The sequence below is a fragment of the Octopus sinensis genome, linkage group LG17 (genome assembly GCF_006345805.1).
Source record: "Octopus sinensis linkage group LG17, ASM634580v1, whole genome shotgun sequence".
Classification (NCBI taxonomy): domain Eukaryota; kingdom Metazoa; phylum Mollusca; class Cephalopoda; order Octopoda; family Octopodidae; genus Octopus; species Octopus sinensis.
In genome coordinates, this window is record NC_043013.1 from 606834 (window position 1) to 630452 (window position 23619).

At 36.8% G+C, this 23619-nt stretch overlaps 1 protein-coding gene across 3 annotated transcripts in view; it reads left to right on the top strand.

Annotated features, from left to right (window-relative positions):
- LOC115220877 (protein spire homolog 2-like) overlaps positions 1-23619 on the top strand; it is a 126643-nt gene that overhangs the window by 84376 nt on the left and 18648 nt on the right. For 2 of the 3 annotated variants that reach the window (XM_029791061.2, XM_036510230.1), the window contains 5 exons: positions 6733-6850; positions 11526-11635; positions 14733-14796; positions 17447-17790; positions 20205-20231. In XM_029791061.2, the coding sequence (XP_029646921.2) occupies positions 6733-6850; positions 11526-11635; positions 14733-14796; positions 17447-17790; positions 20205-20231 (663 nt within the window). The remainder of the gene's footprint in view (positions 1-6732; positions 6851-11525; positions 11636-14732; positions 14797-17446; positions 17791-20204; positions 20232-23619) is intronic. The other variant, XM_029791062.2, reaches the window with a different exon arrangement.

Genomic DNA, 23619 nt, shown 5'->3' on the forward strand with positions numbered 1-23619 from the left:
AGTTGGATGCCCTTCCTAATGTCAACTACTTAGTGTAATGGGTGCTTTTTATGTGCCACCGGCACCAGGGCCAGTCAGGTGAGAACTTTTTCAATGTAGAGGAGTTCTGTGAATGGCTGAGTAACCTTTTGATGCAACGGGTGTACAAGCAGGTGTTAGGACGAGAATGTGTGTTGATTGGAGGTATAATTTTAATTATAGCACTGCTATTGTGATAACTGTGAGTGTCATCTTAATCACCATCATTTAACATTTTCCCATGCTGAGACAGACAGACAGACAGGCAAATTTCAAATTAAGCTTAAGAAAATGTGTTGGGACAAGTTAAATAAAATTCAAATAAGGATAAGATCTTTTTAAGTATATTTTTCTTGATAAATTATGGAACAAAAAAATAAAATGCCATTGTAGAAATTGATATATATTAATGATTAATGTCTTTGAAACAAGGCCATAGATTTGTAGACAAATGGTTATTGTTGAACAACTTCCAGTAAAATACTGGTTTTTATCAACCATAGAGAACAAACGGTAAAAATATATCACTAAATACCACAATGTACTCCACCGTTTTTGCCTCTCCATCTTAATGATTTCTGCATTAATACAAGGCCAGAAACATTGGAGTTGGGGCTGGAGTCATTTAAATAGATATGCTTATATTCTTATGCATCTATTTTTGCTTTAATTATCATAAATTGAATAATACTTAGTGTGTAGTTACATCCCTGTACACTCTGAGTTGGAAATCCCACCAGAGTTGACTTTCAAGTCCTAGAAATATCCTGCTGTGGAATCAATGGACATGTCTTTCCAGTAACTCTGTGACCCTGTACTATTGTTGGAAATTATCATAAAATATGGATTCATAAGATGGATTATTTTCTCTTAGCTATTGTCTTTCTGCTGCATTGTTATTGATCTATAATCAGAAAGCATAGCTTTGCCTAATATTTTATGAAACTTAAGAAGACAAGTAGTGAGTTTAGTATGGCTGAATTAGTGCAACACATGACATAAAAGTTGCAGTGAGGTTTTTTTTTCTTTTTTTCATTAATTTATCAGATCCAAAGGTTTTGATTGAAGTAGGTGAAAGCATAAAGACTACAAACTGCTTAAATGGCAAACTGGAATTAGTAGTTAAGAATGAAATGGCATAATTTGTTGGTGCTGATGCTGGGAGGTTAAAGTTAGAGAGTTATTGGGTTTGAAGAATTTTAATTTCTGTTTGAAAATAAATGCTCCTATCTCAGCAAGATAAGCTGTAATATGAAGTGTATCTGTGAGATATGTGATGTAGACCATTGGAAAATTCCAGTCTGTGAAATGTTAATTTTAAGAAAAGTTAGCTGCAAGCAATTTGAGAAAGGAATTGGGTTTGGAAAGCATCGGTTACTGTATATAGAGTTTCCAACTGTGTTCTTCTGGATAGATAATGTGTCTAGTTTGTATATATTGGACAAAGAATAAAGAGCTAAGTTGTTGGAGGGTGTATGCAATGATTAGGCCAGACCTGAAAGCAAACTCAAAGAAATGGTGAAACAGGATTGAGACACATAGAAAGAATTGGTCTTCTAAATGTGTCGAACCTATGGCAACATAAGAAAACAGATGTTTAACCCTTTCATTACTGTATTTCTGTTGAGATGCTCTGTGTTTCTTTCAATTATTTTAAATATAACAAAGAATTTAGTAAAATAACTTAGTTATCATTAAGCTAGTGTTAGGAACATAAATTGTGACTAAGGTTTGGTGGAGGATTTTAATTCAAAACTTATGAAAACAAGACATTTGTACTACAGAGCCAGAACCGGTTTCAGTCAGGTTGATAATGAAAGGGTTAAATGATGTTTTTTAAGAAACATTTTATTTTCTTTCATTTACAATATTTTAAAGTGATTGTTTGTTTAAACATTCGGTTTTTGAGAATTTAAAATAAAATTGTTGTACTTCTGAGTATTCTCTTTTCAAAAAATTTATACATTTTTTTACAAGGAAAGATGATACACTTTCATAATATTCTTTATTTTAAGCATTAAAATACAAGCAGAAATTATAATGGTTCAAGAAAATATGGTTTCCGAAAATACATTTTATTTTCATTCTTTTCTTTCATTTTTTTAAAAGGAAAAATACTATTTAATGTTCTATAATATTCTATATTTAAACCTCAATCACTGGATATTGCAAATAAGGAAATAGGTTCCCAAAATAAATTTGAATTTCAGTAACCTTTGTAAATATTTTGAAATAATTATGCAATCTTTTTAAATAGATTTTATATATATATTTACTCTATTGATAATGTATTGTCATTTCAGTTATTACACACACACAGTGAAGCTTATTAATAATCTTCACACTCTGATCTTACACTTTTCTTTTTCTTGATGACTGAGAAAGTCGATTGCTTACCTTGGATGTATCCATACATGAACTCATAAAGGCATGTATACATGTCTTGGAGCATTTTAAAGAATCACTGATCAATTGGAAACATTGAAACATGTCAGTTATTCCTGTTTACATCTTCATCATGAGCCTGTCCTCAGCTCTCTTCTGATCATTCAGTTCTATATTCAAAAGATGAGGAATTATGTACATTATTTACATTTGACAGATATTTGTCCTCATCTTTTGGTTAAGAGCTGGGGTTACTAACCCCAAGATTTGATTCCAGTTAGTGACCTGAATAATAATAATAATAATAATAATAATATTGAAAAATATCTTAGGAATGAGAACCCAGGTCTGAAATTTCCCCAAGACACCTGTTGAAGGCTGGAGGGTAAATCAGGCGAAACGTTAACAAACAAGATGAGGACAAATATCCATCAAATGTAAATAATGCAAATAATCTTCTGATCATTGTTTTTCTCTTATGTCATCCAAGACTTGTTTTGTTGTGGAAAACCTGTATGAAAGGGTTTTATGATGTATCTGCATGAACTGGGAGCCTGGTTTCTGACATTTTTCTCTCAATTGGTGCACCATCACCTCCAGATTATGTAGCAGAAAGGAGACCTCATTGATAAAAACACAGAAATTGTGTTCAGGCTTTATATAAATTATTTAAAAATTAATGCTTCTTTCCAACATTTGGCAGCAATTCCCAGTCAAACTTATTGAATGGGGGCAAAGCATGAAATACATTCTATGAACTCAGATTGTTAATTTGTGCTGGTCTGCCAGCACATTTGTGCCATTTATATTACAGGTATTCTCATAATTTTGATTGCAGCAGTCTTTTATATTAATGAAATTATCAAGGTAAATTCCCTAACTTACTCGATGACTTTCCATATCCCCAAACTTCTCAAACCTTTTAAACAGTCCAGATGGTAAAAACAGCATAGAACCAAAGTTGGTTGGTTCACACGAGGCAATATATGCATTAGAATCCGAGGAAACAGAATAATACTTTGTTCTCTCACTTCACAGATAATGTGTTGTAGTATGCTGGATTTAATCAGATTAATAAATTCTTATGTTGTTTTGGATACGATTTCTATCAACTAGATTTGATTTCATGAGTGTTTATATATTCTGTCAGAAAAGAATTGGTGTTGGCCAAAGAGCATTCTTCAATAATTCCTATTATGAGCAGATCCACCATCATAAAACAAACAAACCTTTAAAAAACAATTTTACAATTTCAATTATTCCCTCTACAAGTGTGTGCCAATATTTTTGCTTTTGTGCATAAACCGTGAGAATAGCATTTATCTATGTGAAGTGATGTTGACCACACAGATTCCTTGCATTTTTCTTGTCATTAAACTTTTTCCAGTAAGCTATGAATAACCTCAGGTCATAACAATATCATATGGAAAACAAAATAGGTTTTGTTTATTTTCTGAATTACTAATTTCTTGCAAGTTGCTTGTTTGTAGAGTTATGAACATGTGTGAAAAAAAAAAAAATTTTTTTAAAGTGCCTTCAGTTCTTTTTATTATCAAATGGTTGAAAAGAAGCCACTGTTAGCATATTGCTTCTTACGGTTCTCCATTGGATTCACAAATACCAATATCACAAGAGCACTTGTTCTTTTCACTTACTGTATCACATTCAATAAATGAATGGCTGCTGGCTGTTGCTGGGTGCTTTCTGCCACATTAGCACTGGTTGTTTCCATGATTTCCAGCTTCCACCATCATCTTCTTCACGAGTGGCATAATATTCTGTTAATTTACATGATTCCAATCTCTATAGCTGGTCTCTTCTTTTCTTCATTCACTTTGCATTTTGCGTTTTCAAAAGAGTAAGGATGTTCAATAGCTCCAGCTCTATTGCTCATTGCTAACTGTAATGGAGAAAAAATATTTCATTTAAATAAGTATTTGAAACCAAATAGTTTATGTAAATAAACATGGTAGTACAGAGACAAACCAAGGCTGCATATGACAAAGGCAGCAATTACAAAATGAGAAATGCCATATTTAAAAACATGGCAGGAAGTGGGGAGTCTTTGATATGTGTTCAAGTAAAATAAGGCTTAAGTTTATTAATTGCACAGCTGGTCTCTGTGTCCAGTTAAGTCTTGGTTTAGCATGAAAATTGATGCACGTTTTAAAGAACACAATGTACTAATTAAAATTTTTTTATTGAGATCTTTATTCAATATTTGCTCTTCCCAGTTTTATTATAGTTGTATTTAATTTACATTTTCTACAATATCTCTAAGTCAAGTCAATTTTTGTGTATCAGTATTGTGTGTATCTTCAAGTTTACAAGGCTATCAACATCAAAAACCAATCTGTATACTTTCTTATTAGACATCAGACATCCTATGCAAGAGTTTATAAATAGGTAAACTTGACCTTGAAGAATCTAAGCATTCAAACACAGCGTTCAGAAAGAGCTACATGACTCTTTGTTCCGAACATTAAACTTAATAATCCATCAACTCACAAAACAGGATATAATATATTTTGTTAATGAATCATTGCAAATGACAGTCTTTAAGCAGACTTAATCTAGAATGAAATTAACTTGACGAGCAAACATTCCTGTTTAATTTTCTGTTTTCATTATATTGCTGTTAAGTGTCAGGCAACATTTCCCCAAAATAAATGGTTCTGCTTTTCTACAATGTTCCTTTGTTCAGTGACTTTCTTGAATATTTTTTCTTTGCAATAAACCAAATGAAATTTAGTGACATTGGACTTTGTTTTTCAGCAGTCAAGCCAGTGTAAGACCCATGTTTTAGCTGTTACGGTTTATTGGTTAATTGAAACAAAATTTGATGTTGTCTTATGGTTCATGTAATTTCTCACCGTTTCTTCTATTATACTCCGATAACCTTGTTACTGCTAATTACACATACTTCTATGTAAACGATACCATGCTTCACTCATTAACATTCCACAGACAGGCCCCACCAATATACATTGTAGAGGCATTCCACAAGACTAGCACTGCTTCCATGAAAGAGACTTTGAAAATATTAACAATCTGCAACAGCATCCTTGTTACACATTGAGGAAAGAATCTTGTCTGCCGTTTTTCCTTTGCATAAATTCTGACCCTCGCCAACTTGTTACAGATGCTCTGTAAACAATCTGTTACATGTCAAATGTTTTCAACTATTGCACTATACGTGTGCTATTTAAAATTTTTGGGGGGACCAAGTCCTAAAATGCCAGTGTTCTAAAGGTACTGCATTGGTGCATGTGTATCCCTTTGAGTAAAGGGCACTGTGTCTGTCAATTTTAGTTATTAAACAATTTTAATGCTCAGTTTTTATATAATAAAACATTTAAAAAGCTGATGGTCTAACTCGACACTTTATTCATTGTGCCATGATATTACCATTCTATGCTAACTTTACATAAGTAATGCTGCCAAAGCTGTATTCCAAAGACTAGGCCTTTGCTTATGGAAATACCGAAGTCGTGGTTGAATATTTCCTGAAGGTTCAAGTGTTAATCACATAATGAGCAATGTTCTTAATATTCTTTCTATGTAGGCAGAAGGCCTGAAATTTTGGGGGTCTGTGGCAGGTCGATTACATTGACCCCAATGCTCAACTGCTACATATTTCATTGACCCTGAAAAGATGAAAGGCAAAAGTCAACCTCAGCAGAATTTGAACTCAGAACATGAAAATGAAACGCCACTAAGCTTTTTGTCTGGCATGCTACCAATTCTGCCAGCTTTCCACTGAAAATCACTCTAGACTTACTTTCCTTCATTATTACAACCACTCACTTGAATAAACAGCAACAATACTTTCTACTTTAGGCACAAAGCTTGAAATTTCAGGGGCAGGGACTAGTTGATTACATCACTGGCATTTAATTTATTGACCCCAAAAGAATGAAAGGCAAAGTCTACCTTGGCAGAATTTGAACTCAGAATGTAAAGACGGGTGAAATGCCACTAAGCATTTCACCTTGCTTGCTAACAATTCTGCCAGCTCATCGCCTTAATAATAATAATAATAATAATAATAATAATAATTAATAATAAAGTGCATGAAAGGTAAATTATAGTTGATACGTGTCTAGTGTATTGTTACTGATATTGTAATGGATAAACTGTACTAATGTGTAATTTAGTTTATTGCTAGTAAAGCTGTTTGTTTCACATAATTGTACTAACTGATTATATTGTAGTTGACTAATGTAGTAACGCTTTCATGTCTTTCACTCCAAAGCACTAGTAGGTACTTCTGTGTACTAATATAAAAGATCTGCTGTAACACTAAAGACTGGTTACTTTTCCTTTCAGATGAAAGATCGTGTTGTAAACAAGTTACCCCCACGATCACCGGACCCTCATGAAAAGCTTCTCATCGAAATCAGATCTCAACCAAAACTTCGCCCAATCAAAGAAGGAAAAGTCTTGGGTAATTATTGAGGTTTATCATATTTCTGATTTCCAGGCACGTTTTGGAAAGACTCTATTAAGTATCGTTAATTTTAGGTTCCATATGTGTCTTTTATCCAGTCACTGGACTGTAGCCATGCTGGAGCACTTCCTCAAAGGGTTTGGTTGAACAAATTAATCCCAGGACTTTTTTCAAGAATAAGTCTGGTACTTATTTCTATGAGACTCTAAAAGGATGTAAACAAGCCAACACCAGTTGTTGAGCAGTAGATTGGAGACGAAACCAGACACAGACATGTGAACACTTGTTTATATCATCATCATCATCATTTAACATCCATTTCCCATGCTGGTATGGGTTAGAAGGCTTGACAAGAGCTGGCAAGGTCAGAAGACTGCACCAAGCTTTATTGTCTGTTTTGGCCTGGTTTCTACAGGTGGATGCCCTCCCTAGTGCCAACTACTTGGAGTTGGTTGCTTTTTATGTGGCACCAGCATCAGTGAGGTCACCAACTAACTTAAGACTCCTCAACTGAGTTGGGGGAATAGAATTGAGGGGCGGGTGTATGGCTTTGTGTCAGGTAAGAGGCTACAGTATGAATAAAGGGACAAATAGGGGTCTTACAGAAGAAGCAATACATGTCTACCTCAGCAGGAGAGAGAGAGAGAGAGAAGATGGTGAAGATGTAATAGGGGAGGGGGGAAGTGGTGTAAGGATTTTTGATAGGGTGAAGGGGCAGGTAAATTCACAAGATTGCAAAAAGAGAATGGGAAGTTGAGGGGAGGACATGCTGTAAGGAAGAGATTCAACAGGGAAGCTGAAGGGAAGATGGGATGTAGGGGCAGGGGATTTGTCAGGGATGGATTGTAGGTGAGGTGGGGGGGGACACGACCATAAAGGACATGTCTTTATGGCCTCAATTTTACTTAAGTGGACAGGTCTTCTCAAGTACACACACACACTCGATGGGTTTCTGTCTCCTAAAGTTACAAGGCATTGGCTAAGCTGGGGCTATTATAGAAGACACTTACCTAAGGTGCCATGCAGTGGGACTGAACCTGGAAATCTGTGATTGTGAAGTGAAATTCTTAACTATGTAGCCATAAGTTTTCCATTTCAAAATTTATTTCTTGAAGATAATGGAGCAGTGCTCTTGGCCACCTGTTAAATGAGATGAGATGAGTCTAATCTATTTATTTCATTTCGTTAATGGTTGATAAGAGGATTGTACAAATTTCTGAATGTGGAGTCTAAGAAGTTGGTAAGAGGAGAGGCAGATGTATTGAATGGTTTTAGTTGAGTGAGAGCAATAAAGCTTATTGAATTGAAAGGAGCCAAGGCCATTGTAGTAGCCATGGTAGCAGATGAAACAGCAACTCAGATGATTTATTGATGAGTAGAATGGATTATTTATTGTTTAACAATTTGGAAACCTGTTCCATTAAGAAAAACATACATTAAACAGGTGAATTTCCCATGAAAATTTAACGAAGTTTCCAGCATGTAAACTACCTGATTTAATCATTTAGATTATAGTGTTCTCATTGAGAATTTTGCTATGATAAATTTAGATGCAGAGGCAGGGCTCTTTCTGGTATTTACTAAATATATCTGTGTCCTTTCAGCCTGTTGTCTGCTATATTTGTTTTCAGGTGATATTTGCTTCCAATTCAATTTTCCCAAGTATTTGGACCCTGCTTCTATTAATAAGACCTTGTTAATATTCCAACAACCAGATTTGTTCAAAGCCTCCCTGGACCTCAAGTGGCCTGAACTCTTTACATGAACACCACCCTGTACTTAACTCCATGTCCCCCTACATGGCCTTGCTATTTGCTTTTGAGCCAAATTAACTAACTAACTAACTACATTTGTCATTAGAATGTGAAGGATTTATTCATCCCCAAATAAACAGGTTTATTCTATAAACGGTCCCTATATTTTAGGGCATGCTTTGCTGATCTTCTCTGAAAAACATTCTAACATTGTCATTGTTTGATTTCCACTTTCCGTGCTAGCATGGGTTGGAAGGTTTGACTGAGGGCTGGCAAGCCAGGAGGCTGCACCAGGCTCCAATCTGATCTGGCAAGGTTTCTACACCTGGATACCCTTCTTAATGCCAACCACTCCGAGAGTGTAGTGGGTGCTTTTTACGTGCCACTAGCATGAGGGCCAGTCAGATAGTACTGGCATTATCCACACTTGAATGCTGCTTTTTATGTGCCACTGGCATGGGAGCCAGTCAAGCAGCACTGAGTTTAAAATAATTTTATCTTTCAAAGGCCTTTTCTTTTTTAATATTCAGATGAGTTCCAGTAAGGGCCAATATTTAATTGAAAGGTTTCATTTGCTCTTTAAAACTGTAATACTGATGATCTAGTGAGGGAGCCTTTTGTTCTGTTTACTCAACCTGCTAGAAATTGATAAATAACCCTCAAATTACATGTTATCATGAGGTAGGACACACATTGCATGATGTAGTCCTACCTACACTACACTTTAAAGATAAGAATAGTCGTCATCATCATTTAACGTCTGTTGTCCATGGGTTGGACGGTTTGACCAGGGCTGGTAAGCTGGAAGGCTGCACCAGGTTCCAGTCTGATTTGGCCTGGTTTCTACGACTGGATGCCCTTCCTAATGCCAACATCTCCAAGAGTGTAATGGATGCTTTTATGTGCCACCTGCATGGGTGTTATTTGTGCAACATGAATATCTGCTATGACTGGGATTTTGCTTGGCTTGACCGGTCTTCTTCTCAAGCACAGCATAATGCCAAACCTGATGCTGAATAATAACCATTTTGGTTAATACTGCTTCTTGTCCTCATATTTTCCCTATAACACCTGTAATAAGGCATTTTCAGATCTTCAAAGTGTGTACTTTCTCACCTTGTTAAATTACTTTTTTTGCATCCTTGATTCCCATTTAACCCACTTGAGGGTGTAGCCACATTGAAACTACTTCAGGTGCAGGGATAAAAAAGAAAATTCCACCTCTTTGTCCAGTTTCATCTGGAATCTTCTTGACCATCAAAATGATTTCCCCAACATTGGATGCAGTATTCTTGACAGAATCCCATTTTACTTGGAACTTACCATTGCAAACTTTGTCTCTGTGAAATTACACATACTCTACCAAGTTTCACTATCCATTAATGGGGAGAATAAACTTACTATATCTAATTAAGCATAACTTATTTACAACAAAATTATTTTTATATTAAATGATTACACAATTGGTGAATAAGAAAATCAGAAGTAAAGGGAGACAATTGAAAGTAAAAATAGTGACTTCCCTTGCAGCTTTGATTTCCTTTGTGCAGTTTTAGTGAATGGAAAATCAAGTTTTTGAAAATGATTTCAATATTCATTTGTTATATTCTATATTTGTTTGAGTCATTAATTTGGTTGTGAATGTGTTTATTTAAATTTCATTGGATCAAATACATTGTATATTATTTTGTCTTTTGGTGGAAGGCAATATTTCAACTGATGCAGTTCTTTAAAGACTTGTATTTTTACGTTCTCTGTAAGCTTCTTCTGTTATAAGTTCAGTATTTTACCATAGTATTTTGTATGATATTGTAATATTTTTATTATTTAAACCTTCTAAAGACAAAACTTACAAAAGCTAGAGTGAAGAAGCTAATTTTTAAGAAATACAAAAATAAGGATGTTGAAAAGAGATTCATAATACAGTTGTAAAAAAAAAATATTTCCACAAACAAAATTTTATTCTAGAAGAGATTGACCTTCCCCACTTTCAAGTACAAACATGGTCAACTTGTATAATATGGATGTGAGTGACAGCGTTTAGAGTGGTATTCTAATTCAGTGAAGATAAACAATGTGTGTGTGTGTACTTAGATTTGAAAATGTTCATTATGTACAGGTTTGGATATGACATTCAGACGGAAGAGTTTAATTTACAACATTCATAAAACAAGATTCGAATGAAAGTTTGTTGTGGAAGTGGTGCTGTTCACAGGAATGTGTTAGAAAAGTCAGCTTGCCAGTTTATTTCATGTGTTCCAGAAAGCCAAGTTCTATGTAGTGTGAACAACTAATGTTGTTGAGAATCTGGTAGAAGAGAGATACAGCAATTAAGATCTTGTTTCAATTGATATGAGTCTTGCATTCAAACTAACTAAAACAAGAGAAGGAAATGACCAGTTTTGTGGATTCTTTGCTCTGGCTGAGTTTTGTGGGAGAAAGAAATAGGATGTTTGAATCTCATGTGTAAAACCAATGCATGGTGTAGAGGTATGACTGGCCTCTCTGCCAATTCCTTATTCTGGCTGAGATCTGCCAGAGAGAGACAGAGAGAGAGTACAGCTTTGACTTGTATTTATCCACCCAGTGCATGACTGAATGGTATTGGTCCCAATTAGTGAAAAATACTGAACAACTAAACCAGTTGCTAAAGGTTGGTAGCTTAGACCAATAATTGTATAAAAGTTAAAACTAGTCTATATATTTCATACATGGGCTATTTGAAAGTTAAAAGAAAATATTAATGAAATAAGGTCATCAGTTTGGAGGACAGGTGTCATTGATTGAATCAACCATAGAAGAAAACTGTATAGTTATTAAATTATAAAAGGGATATCCTTTCTCCTCCTGTGCAAATTTTATTTGAGGATGTTTGTTGCTAGATAAACAAGATATGAGAAATATGTTTCTATTCCCAGTTGAAACATCTCGTACTAAACTGAATATCGATGATGAGGAAGAGAGTCCTTTACCTGTACGCAAAGTTATAAAACCAGATTTCAACCTGATTCTTGACAACAGTTTTGAGGTAAGTGATGTCTAAATTGTACTGGTTTGTATCCTTTTCATTACAATTTCCATATTTTTTTTTTTAACTATGTGATACTCAGGTAAGGTAAGGTAATATAGCTATAATTATAATCCCCCATGTATCAAGTATTTTAACTAGAAATAAATATGAAGTAAAGAAGAGTAAAACAATATTAATCAATAATACACCATCCGGTCGTGGCCGTTCGCCAGCCTTATCTAGCACCTGTGTCGGTGACACATAAAAACACCTTCCGAAGACCCGGACCCGGCAAGACTAGTCAGGCCATAACCCATGGCCCCTACCTGGGACGTAGTCAGTCCACCTGTGCATACCTTCCTTCTTGTGACACTTGTGAAGACCTGTTGAGGCAAGTGAAAATCAGATCAAAACAAATCAAAATAGATGAACATCAATGGAATCTATATCTTTGTGGTACCGGTGGCACACACTTTGTGGTACCAGTGCCGGTGGCACACAAGAGAACCATCCGAACGTGGCCGTAGCCAGTTCCACATCGACCGGCCTCCGTGCTGTGGGCACGTAACAAACACCATCCTTCATGGCCGTTCGCCGGCCTCATCTGGCACCTGTGTCGGTGGCACATAAAAACACCTTCCGAAGACCCGGCAAGACTAGTCAGTCCACCTGTGCATACCTTCCTTCTTGTGACACTTGTGAAGACCTGTTGAGACAAGTGAAAATCAAAACAAATCAAAATAGATGAACATCAATGGAATTTGTATCTTTGTGGTGCCGGTGCCGGTGGCACGTGGCACATAAGAAAACCATCCGAGCGTGGCCGTAGCCAGTACCGCATCGACTGGCCTCCGTGCTGTGGCACGTAACAAGCACCATCCGATCGTGGCCGTTTGCCAGCCTCATCTGGCACCTGTGTCGGTGGCACATAAAAACACCATCCGAGCGTGGCCGTCTGCCAGCCTCGTCTGGCACCTGTGTCGGTGGCACATAAAAACACCATCCGAGCGTGGCCGTCTGCCAGCCTCGTCTGGCACCTGTGTCGGTGGCACATAAAAACACCATCCGAGCGTGGCCGTCTGCCAGCCTCGTCTGGCACCTGTGTCGGTGGCACATAAAAACACCATCCGAGCGTGGCCGTCTGCCAGCCTCGTCTGGCACCTGTGTCGGTGGCACATAAAAAACACCATCCGAGCGTGGCCGTTTGCCAGCCTCGTCTGGCACCTGTGTCGGTGGCACATAAAATCACCCACTACACTCTCGGAGTGGTTGGCGTTAGGAAGGGCATCCAGCTGTAGAAACACTGCCAGATCTGACTGGACTGGTGCAGCTTTCGGGCTCCCCAGACCCCAGTTGAACCGTCCAACCCATGCTAGCATGGAAAGCGGACGTTAAATGATGATGATGATGATGATGATGAATACAGTTCTATATTTAAGAGATGAGGAATTATGTACATTATTTACACTTGACAGATATTTGTCCTCATCTTGTTTGTTGTTAACATAACGTTTCGGCTGATATACCCTCCAGCCTTCATCAGGTGTCTTGGGGAAATTTCGAACCCGGGTTCTCATTCCTAAGGTATTTTTTGATGTTATTATTCAGGTCACTGCCAGCAATCGAACTTGGCATCTTGGGGTTAGTAGCCCAAGCTCTTAACCACTACACTATCATCATGCCTGTTAAATGTAAATAATATTAATCAATGACTAAAACTTTCATTCTTCTGACAAATACGAAATACATGTTCGGACATGTTTCAGCCATCAATGAAATTCATTGGCAAAACACAGCCTTCACTATATTTGTTGAATTGTGTAATACATGGTTCATTCAAATATATTCAGCCATGGTGATGCTCTAATTAGTTATCGTTTGTTTGAATTGATGTTATTGAATTTCTGTAAAAGATGGAGGGGTGGAGGTAAGTGTTGAAACTCTGTTTCAGTCAAAGCAGCTCAGAAATCTCAAGTACTTTTTCTTTCATCATCATGTCTGTTTTTACTAGCAGGTATGGGTGGGGTGGGTTCCATGATTTGAGTTATTCAGAATTACACTATCTTGGCCAAAACACGAGAAAGGTTATCTTGTTTCCCAACAAATGAGAATAAGGCGAGAGAGAGAGAGAGAGAGAGAGAGTAAAAGCTGCATAAAGGTTGTTGAGGAAATTGAATGAAAGCAACATTATCTGAGAGGATGACAGGAGAGTGACACAAAGTAATAAAAATTCTTAAGATCTTCAAGAATTAAGGAATTTTCAATAACATTTTTGTTGCAGTTCTAATATTTTTACTGCAAATTGTCCATTTGACCTTTCCAATAAGCTGGACGACATCCATTCTGTCTGCTGCCAAATATCCCACAAGTATTGTGTTTTTGCTGTGTGATATTTATAGAGGATGGATATTCCAAAGAATTGATCCCAGCACGCAACTGGTACTTATTTTATTGACTCTCTTTAGGGGGGTGAATGGGGATAAAAGACCTGGTTAACATTAAAAATTTGAAGTGAACATTTCAAGAATGAAGTAAAGAACATAAGGAACTTAGATTGGTATTCTAACAATTTTTACAAGACAAATTATCCTGCAGTGCAGTGATAGCCACAAACTGGACAATGAAAACACGAAAGACTTGAAGAAGCTATTTATCTTAAAGGCTGCAAATTTTGGGATACTTTTCATTGACCACTTGTATTTCGTATCATTATTGGTCAGGTGAGGTGTAGGGAGCATGCACCATTGCAGTGCATTGCTACACTCACCATTTATCAGCATATTCCTGGGTCATCCTAGGCAAACCATTGAGCAGAGTCATCAATCAGTTCCCATCTCTGTGAGAATCCTCTTCATCTGCCGTGACATTGGGGCCAGGAAGATGCAACCTCTCGTCTTTTGTGGTTGACTTAGTTCTGGGAATGAAAACGTCTCCTGGAAAATGTTTTGATGCATTAAATCAGTTGATGATTATTAAGGGGAACATTAAGAAACATACATTGTGCATGATTGAAGCTCTGTTTAGGGTATTAGGGATTTGATTTTAAGCTATTTAAATCCATGGAGATTGGTTATATTAAGATGTTGTTCATTTGGATGTATTTTTCTCTCTCTAGGTTGATGATGAAGAATTATCTTGTCGTGAAGGATCTGAAAATAAAGACACTGTCAAGAGACAAGGTGAAAATTATTTCAAGTTTCCTATTTTGAAATTTTTGTAGTTTTAAAAAATTTTGTTTTATTTTCGTTTTTTGATGTTTTCATTTATGAGATGATTTTTGTTTTGGGAACAAATGGATTAAAGACTGTTACACAGTGCCTTGGGTAAGAATCTTTTCCAATAGATTCAGGTTGACTAATACCTTGAACAGACTTTGGTAAATGGAAGCTATTCAGAAGCATATATATATATATATATATATATATATATATATATATATATATATATATATATATATACATGCATATATACGGCAAAAAGAAAATGGAAGGGATACAAAAATGACATACATCAGTCGGTAGAAATTCTATTATGTCTATTCCAAAACAAAGGGAGTATTATAAGAACAGATACACAGGCAAAGACTGGGTGCTACACAAATATGTACCAGTAATACATAAGAGTAAAAAAATTTTATGTATTACTGGTACATATTTGTGTAGCACACAGTCTTTGCATGTGTATCTGTTCTTATAATACTCCCTTTGTTTTGGAATAGACATAATAGAATGTCTACCGACTGATGTATGTCATTTTTGTATCCCTTCCATTTTCTTTTTGCCATATAAATTAAGGGTAAACCACTTTTTACTCCTGCCCATATATGACACTCGACTGCGAAATTGCTATGCAATAACCAGCACCTAGGTATTAGTTATTGGGTACATTACCAGCAGTATATTGGATAGATACTATCCTTTAGTTGGCTTCAGATACAAAACTCTACTTGTGAAGACCTGTTGAGGCAAGTGAAGATCAACATGAATTGTAGCTGTGATACCAGTGCTGGTGACACATAAGAGAACCATCTGAACGTGGCCGAGGCCAGTGCCGCCCCGACTGGCTTCTGTGTCGGTGGCACGTAAAAAGCACCATCTGATCGTGGCCATTGCCAGCCTTGCCTGGCACATGTGCCAGTGGCACGTAAAAGACACCTACTACACTCATGGAGTGGTTGGCGTTAGGAAGGGCATCCAGCCATAGAAACATTGCCAGATCAGACTGGGCCTGGTGCAGCCTTCTGGCTTCCCAGATCCCCAGTTGCACCGTCCAACCCATGCCAGCATGGAAAGCTGATGCTAAACAATGATGATGATGATGATATGTATATGTAATGATTTTATTTTCAATTATAATAAAAACAATTTTTTATTAATCTGAAGTGTTACTCTAAATTTGAGCACAAATTATATATTTCTCATTTAACACCTGTATTTTGTACTCTAGTATGGTTTGGTTGGAAATTAATTTTTAGGCAAGATTTTACATTTAGATGCTTGTCACCAATCCGCATCTGATTTTCAAATAAGGGATTCCAATATTCTACAGATTGTCAAAATTACTGAGACCAGTTCTGATAATGCAGTGTAATCCTCTCTACTATTTTGCTCAGATTGTAATCAGTGACATTCCCACACATTCAAGCACACATAGGTGTGTGTGTGTGTGTTGTGTATATGTATTCTTTTACTTGTTTCTCTTATTTGGCTGTGGCCATAATGGAGCACCGCCTTTAGTCGAACAAATCGACCCCAGGACTTATTCTTTGTAAGCCTAGTACTTATTTTATCGGTGTCTTTTGCCAAACCGCTAAGTTACAGGGATGTAAACACACCAACATCAGTTGTCAAGCGACGGTGGAGGGGACAAACACACACATATACACACATACACACAGGTTTCTTTTAATGTCCATCTACCAAATCCACTCACAAGGCTTTGGTCGACCTGAGGCTATAGAAGACACCTACCCAAGGTGCTATGCAGTGGGACTGAACCCAGAACCATGTGGTTGGGAAGCAAGCTTCTTACCACACAGCCACACCTGCACCTGATAAAAAATGTAGACATCAAGAAAATTGAAAACCCAAAACTCTTCAGCCACAGTTCCTTGTGTATTTTTTCTGCACAATTCTACAGATCTTTCGTCACTCAGTGCCACAAATATTGTAAATCAATGATCACCCCATTAAAAACCTGCAAGTGACAAATAATTGTCAAAAAGCTAAAGTAGGGTTTGTAACCTGGTTTTGATAATCAAACTGAAGCAAGCAGAGAGAAAGAGAGTGTGTGTGTGTGCTTCACTCACTGGCTTCACTCTGTATTTGTAGGAGAGATTTGCTTCTTTGATCTTGTCATCAGTTGTTTGGTAGAGTCACCTTACAAACTGTGTCACCAAATTCAAGTTTTAAATACAGCCATTTTTCAGATCTGAGCATTTTAGAAAATCATTTTTATCCAGCCCGAATGGTCTACCCTGTTTTACGTTCAAACCAACCTGATCTTGCCTCTCACACCTACCCTACAATGTCATTCTAAAAATAAACAATCACATGAATGTAATTTCCAAGCTATGAGATAACATGTGATTCATTCAAAATGATAATAAACAAGCAGAACACCTGACAGGTTAATTAACCAATTAGCAATCAAATTACTCTAAGTTTTACTTTTTATTACACATTGTTACTTCAGAATATAATGGACTGTGTTGTTAGTGCAAAAATATTTTTATTTATTTCAGTAAAATGAGTGTAATTAAGAGTATAAAGAAATATTTTATCAATATTAAAAATTTTGTTTTTTATAATTTCTTAATTGCATTTTTAGGGAAACAAGACCATTCCACAGATAAAAATGCGAAGCTAGTTCGACGGCATACCATTATGGTATGCGAGTCTCCGACTGAAGCAAAAACTTCACCAATATTTGAAACCCTTCAAATGATCAGTGAATTAGAAGAGTCTCCTGACAGTGGAAATCTGGTAAAAAGCCTCAGCAGTTCTGAAAACATTTCAAGATCTGTTGGGAATTCCCCAACGACAAGTGACCGAAATCTACATGTAGATCATTCTACGAAATCAAACGTAATGCATGTAAGTTGGACTAGTTCGTCTACTCACACCAAAGAGCACCAACGTAGCTTACCATACAAAGATTATCATCCACTGTCTGTAAGTAAACAATCCGCTTCTTGCACGAATTTTTTCAACCTTATTTTCTTTAGAGTCGGTTATCAAGGCTGGGCAATGGCAAGGGAGACAACCCGAAATTTAGAGTTCTGTGGGAAAATATCTTATTTGAAGGTTTTGAGGACAGACAACGCACAATGCTTGTTAATCCTGGTGAATAACTTTCTCTTTTGGAAATGGTACTGCTTGTATGACGGTGACACTCATTTACAACTATTATGCAATGTCATGACAAGGAGATACAAATGATGGGCTTAGTTTCTACCTGTCGAATTCTCTCACAAGACTTTGGTTGACCTAGGGCTATAATAATAATAATAATAATAATAATAATAATAATAATTGTGTACAGTGCTCAGGTGCACTACAACTCATCGAAAGTGTATATATAATCAGGTGTAGTTTCGGCGTATTTCGGAAAGCATGAGGGCCTTAAAGGATGCAGTGTCATGGCAGTCAACAACTGACGCAGGCAGTTTATTCCATGCTTCAGCAACTCTGAGCGTGAAGAAATGTTTCCGAAAGTCATGGGAGCTGTGCTGTTTTCTGACTTTGTAGGCATGTCCACGTGTGTTAGACACATGGAGATCAAAAAGGTGTTCAGTGTTGTTGTTGGTGAGGTGGTTGATAACCTTGTGGGTGTTTACCAAGTCCGTCGCCAGACGCCGGAGCTTCAGTGAATCCATGCCCAGGGAAACAAGGCGCTCAGAATATGGTAGGTGTCTGATGGAAGGTATGCGTTTGGTTGCACGTCTCTGGACAGATTCCAGGAGGTCAATGTTCTGAGCAAGATAGGGATTCCAAACTGATGATGCGAATTCCAAGTGCGGTCGTACCATAGCTGTATACAGTTTTAAATAGATGGCTGGAGAGTGGCTAACAAAAGTCTTGCTGAGTGATGCCAAGACACCCTCGGCCTTCTTGACAATTTTAGAGATATGCTTTGTCCAACGCAAATCACTGCTGACAGTGATGCCTAGGTCACGCTCGCAAGAGGATTTCTTGATATCAGTGTTGTGGAGGGAGTATGTGGACGCAGGGTTTTTTCTCCCAAAATGCATGGTGGTACACTTGTCCACAGCCAGTTTCAGTTGCCAGTCTGTGATCCATTGCTGCATTGTGTCTAGGTCTGATTGCAGGAAAGAGTTGTAGACATCAGGATCAGTCCTCTTGATTTCAAGGTACAGCTTGATGTCGTCTGCATATTTCAATACTGTGGCATTCTTTAAATTGGCATCTATGTCATTAATGTATGCCACAAACAGGAGGGGACCAAGGACAGATCCCTGTGGTACACCCGATGACATCTCATATGGTGTAGAGTGCTGTCCTAGAACTGTGACTACCTCCTTTCGGCTGAGGATGAAGGATTTCAACCAGTTAAAAAGGTCATCCTCCACACCCATTGCAGAGAGTTTCACCATAAGCCTTTTGTGTGGCATAGAGTTGAAAGCCTTAGCAAAGTCAAGGTAGACAACATCCACCCATGAGCCACTATAGTAGGAGACACTTGCCCAAAGCCAACACAATGGAACTGAACCTGAAACCATGTGGCTGGGAAGCCAACTTCTCAACCACATGACCACACTTGTGTCTATGTCCTGTTTATTCTTGGCAAAAGTGCAAATTTGGAAAAGAACCAAATCCTTTTTGGAAAATGAGCATAATCTCAGTGTAGGTGTTTGCAAGTTGAAGTACCACATTAAAGGGAATTTGTATAGACTTATAGCAAAGATAATCAATCAAATGCTTCAGAATAAAAATGTTCTGAGAACAAACTTCATAGTCTATCATGGTTCTGTGAAGTGCTTCTGAGATGCACCAAAGTGAAACCATTTCTAAAGTGGTGCTTAATATGACAAGATTTTAAAATAGAGCTGTTCTCTCCTTGTTCTGCACATCACTTTCAGCGCTAAATCTTTTTAACATTCTCCAATGTTTCTTTGCACAATCTTTCCTTCGACAAATAACTCCTCTCTTGAAATCTCATTTGATTATGTGAAACTTCCAGAACCGTAATGTTCAACTTGTTCCCCAACAAGCTTTCTGCCAATTCAATAAAAATGATTATCACCTGCACCTAAATAAGAAGCTAGAATGTCTATAGATAGATGTCCATCCTATAAAATGGTCTTTTATTTATGATCTGTATTGATGTAAATTGATTGAAAATTATCTTTATCAGCTTGTTTGAATGTCTTGTCAAAATTATTTCATCAACCTGAACTTCTCCACAACTGGGCCTACTTTGTGTGAGAGTGCTTTATTCTTGTTAATCCGTGTGTCTCTGTATTTGAGTGCTTTTGTGCGTGAATATGTTTGTGTGTGTCAAATTTTATTCATTCACTGTCATCTCTTCAACATTTATTTATTTAATAAATTATCTCTTGATCAAGGAATTGGATGAATCTGAGTTGGAAATAGTAAGTAGTTGTTTTGAGAAGCTAAATAATGATTTTACTCAAGTTTTTACTAAACCTATTTACGTCCTGGGTCACTTTGTGATCTTCCATATAACCTGTCCCTTTTCTTTCCCTTTTTCTGGTACAGTTTCCTGCTTGGTTTTATTTACAAACAGAAATGTTTGTTTTGTCTTTCATTTGACTAATATATATTCACTTGGTACTTATTTTTCTGTTGGATTTTTAATGATTTCACAGTTTGTGTTTTTTATTAACATTTGTTGTTTTAGATTCAGTGGCTTAGTTATTAGGGAACTGATTCTAAAATTGTAATTTTTTGCCCTTTTCATTTACACAGTATTGTACACTATGACCCTACTAAACCCTGTTGTCTTGGCTGGAAATATGCACTTTATCCATAAGCTTAATCTTAGCGAATTTGGTGTTAAGACTACTGGTTACAAATATATAGATCTCTGAAACTATCTCTTCCATTTTTACACAGAAAATAACTAAGATCCTTAAATATTTTTCCCCCTAGAAACAAGAATTTTTTTCTTTTAATAAGTGTATATATATTAATCTTGAGAAATTAAAGATAAAGTTGTTCCAGTGAGATTTGAACTTTGCGCTTTGCTTTAAAATGTCAGCTCACCCCTCCATTTTAAAATACAGCTAGTGTTATTCACAAAGAATTTATTCTACTTTAAGAAGGATGGTTGAATTTTATAAATTTGCTTTCACTTGAAATATATTTTTATAAGTTAGTCAAAGGCGGAGGGGGCAGTCTTCAATACTTTTGGAAGTCTTCTCAGAGACTGATGTGGTTGATGTTCAGCGTGAATATCTGTAGCATAGTGTCTCAGACAGTAAACTGGTAGAATTGGTATTGTACCAGATTGAAAGCTTTATGGCCTTTGACTTTCTGCAGTTCAAATCCTGCTACAGTCAACTTTGCCTTTTCATTATTACAGAGCATGGAAAACAGAAATTAATAAATTATTATGATAATAATAATTTAATGATACATATATATATATATATAATATATATATATATGTGTGTGTGTGTGTGTGTGTATATATATATATATATATATATATATATATATATATATATATATACACAATACCCTCGTCGCCTTACTGGCACTTGAAAAAACATTCAAGCGAGGTTGTTGCTAGTGCCGCTGGACTGGCTCCTGTGCAGGTGGCACGTAAAAAGCACCATTTGAGCGTGGCTGTTGCCAGTACCACCTGACTGGCCCTCGTGCTGGTGGCATGTAAAAGCACCCACTGCACTCTCAGTGGTTGGCATTAGGAAAGGCATCCAGCTGTAGAAACATTGCTAGATCAGATTGAAGCCTGGTGCAACCATCTGGTTCACCAGTCCTCAGTCAAATTGTCCAACCCATGCTAGCATGGAAAGCAGACGTTAAACGATGATGATACAACAGGTTTCTTTCAGTTTCTACCTACCAAATCCACTCACAAGGCTTTGGTCAGCCCGAAGCTATAGTGGAAGACACTTGCCCAAGGTGCCACGCAGTAGGACTGAACATCAAACCATGTGGTTGGAAAGCAAGCTTTTTACAAGACAGCCATGCCTGTGCCTATATAAGAAAATTGTTAGAATATTTAGTGCATTATAGGAGTAAAACCTGTTTATTGTAGATAAATTTTAACAAAATATTTGGCAAGACTTCTGCCCATTTCCCCCAAAATCCACCTTTTTTTTCTTTTACATTTTTTACCCCCCCCCCCACATTTCGGCTACAGGGAATACAAATCTGCAAAAATTGGCATTTTAAAATTACCACCCCCATTTCCTTCATTTTTTGCTTTTTTCAGAAATTTTTTTTTTTCAAAATATGTGGAAAAATATGGAGATTATGATTCTGACAAAAATTTCCAAAAATCTTTGTAAAAAATTTTTTTAAGAATTTTTTTTTTTATAAATACACTGAAAAATAGACATTACGATTCTGACAAAAATTTAAAGCATTTTTGTAGTTATGGTTTTAGGGTTAGGGTTAGTCTTGGGGGGAAAAAGCCAAAATTTAAGAATTTGGTCGGGAGGAAATTTCACAATGCTGATTTTTGGCAATTTTCCAGAACCTCCGTATCTGAAAACGGGGGTTTTTGGAAAAAAATAATTTTTTAAATAAACAAATTTGGGAGAAAATGGGTGGGGGACGGGCGGAAGTCTTTCCAAATATTTATATGAACCCTGAAGGGTCATCTGAACCTCCAAGGCTCATATGGACCTCTGTTGAGAAACATTGGCCTAAGGGAAGACTTTATGATGCCTGTGACACAAAACGGTGACATGGCACTTGTGTCCTTCCTTTTATTATGATTTGACGATGTTTGAGCCTCTAATTCAATGAGGCTTCCTCATTTACCAAGAATCTGTGATTGAACTAGTTGAAGCAATGTCTATGGATGCATTAGAAGAGGGAAGAAGCAAGGCAGCAACTTTAATTTGGCCAACTCTCAACAGCAAACAACTTGATCCCATCTTGTGACTGGATGTGACTCAGTGTGGAGTTTTAGAAATTTGCGGGTTTTTATTATTGTAGAAGCATATTTCCATTAGATGATTGATTTTGTGGCCAGCATGTCCTAATCAAGAATTGATTTTCTAAAAGAGAACTGGACTTCAGCAACAGGATATTGTTCTTATTTCTTGTGTATTTTCTAAGTGGGAAACTTGTTTATGTTGTGTGCTTTTTTGTGTTTTTCTTTTTGTTTTTTTTTTAGGTGGGGGTGGTGGGAGGATGGGGATAAAACCAAATCTCATTTAGAGAGAGAAAATGGATTATTTTAACATTGACCTTTCCATACTTGTATGGGTCAGATGGAACTTGTTGAGGTGAATTTTCTACAGCTGGATGCCCTTACTGTTGCCAACCCTTACCTGTTCCTTTGATCACATGTGTTTTCCTAGGAAACTGGAATTAGACACTTCTTGCATGACAATGACTCTTACAACTCTCACCTGAGAACAAAGGGACACACACACACACACACACACACACACACACACAGAGATAAAGGTAGCTAGTGAGATCTATGTTTATATGAAGTTATACATTATGAAGTATGAATTAGCAGAAAGTAATGTAAATTGTTGAAGCAATGGAATATGGTTTATGCCAAAGTGATGAAAACTTGTTTCAAGTGAGTTCTCTTGACAAAAAGAGTTCTCTTTTTGTTTCTCCCTCCTCTCTCCCTCCTCTCTCCCTCCTCTCTCGTGTCTTTGTTGCTTACTGTCTGTTCCTTTGTTTTCTCCTCTCTCTCTCTGAGCCTGTAGAACAAATTCAATGTTATTATACCATTGAAATATGTGCAGTGTAGAGGAATTGCTTGTTAAAAAGAAAAATCCGTCTTAAAACCTTGAAGATTTG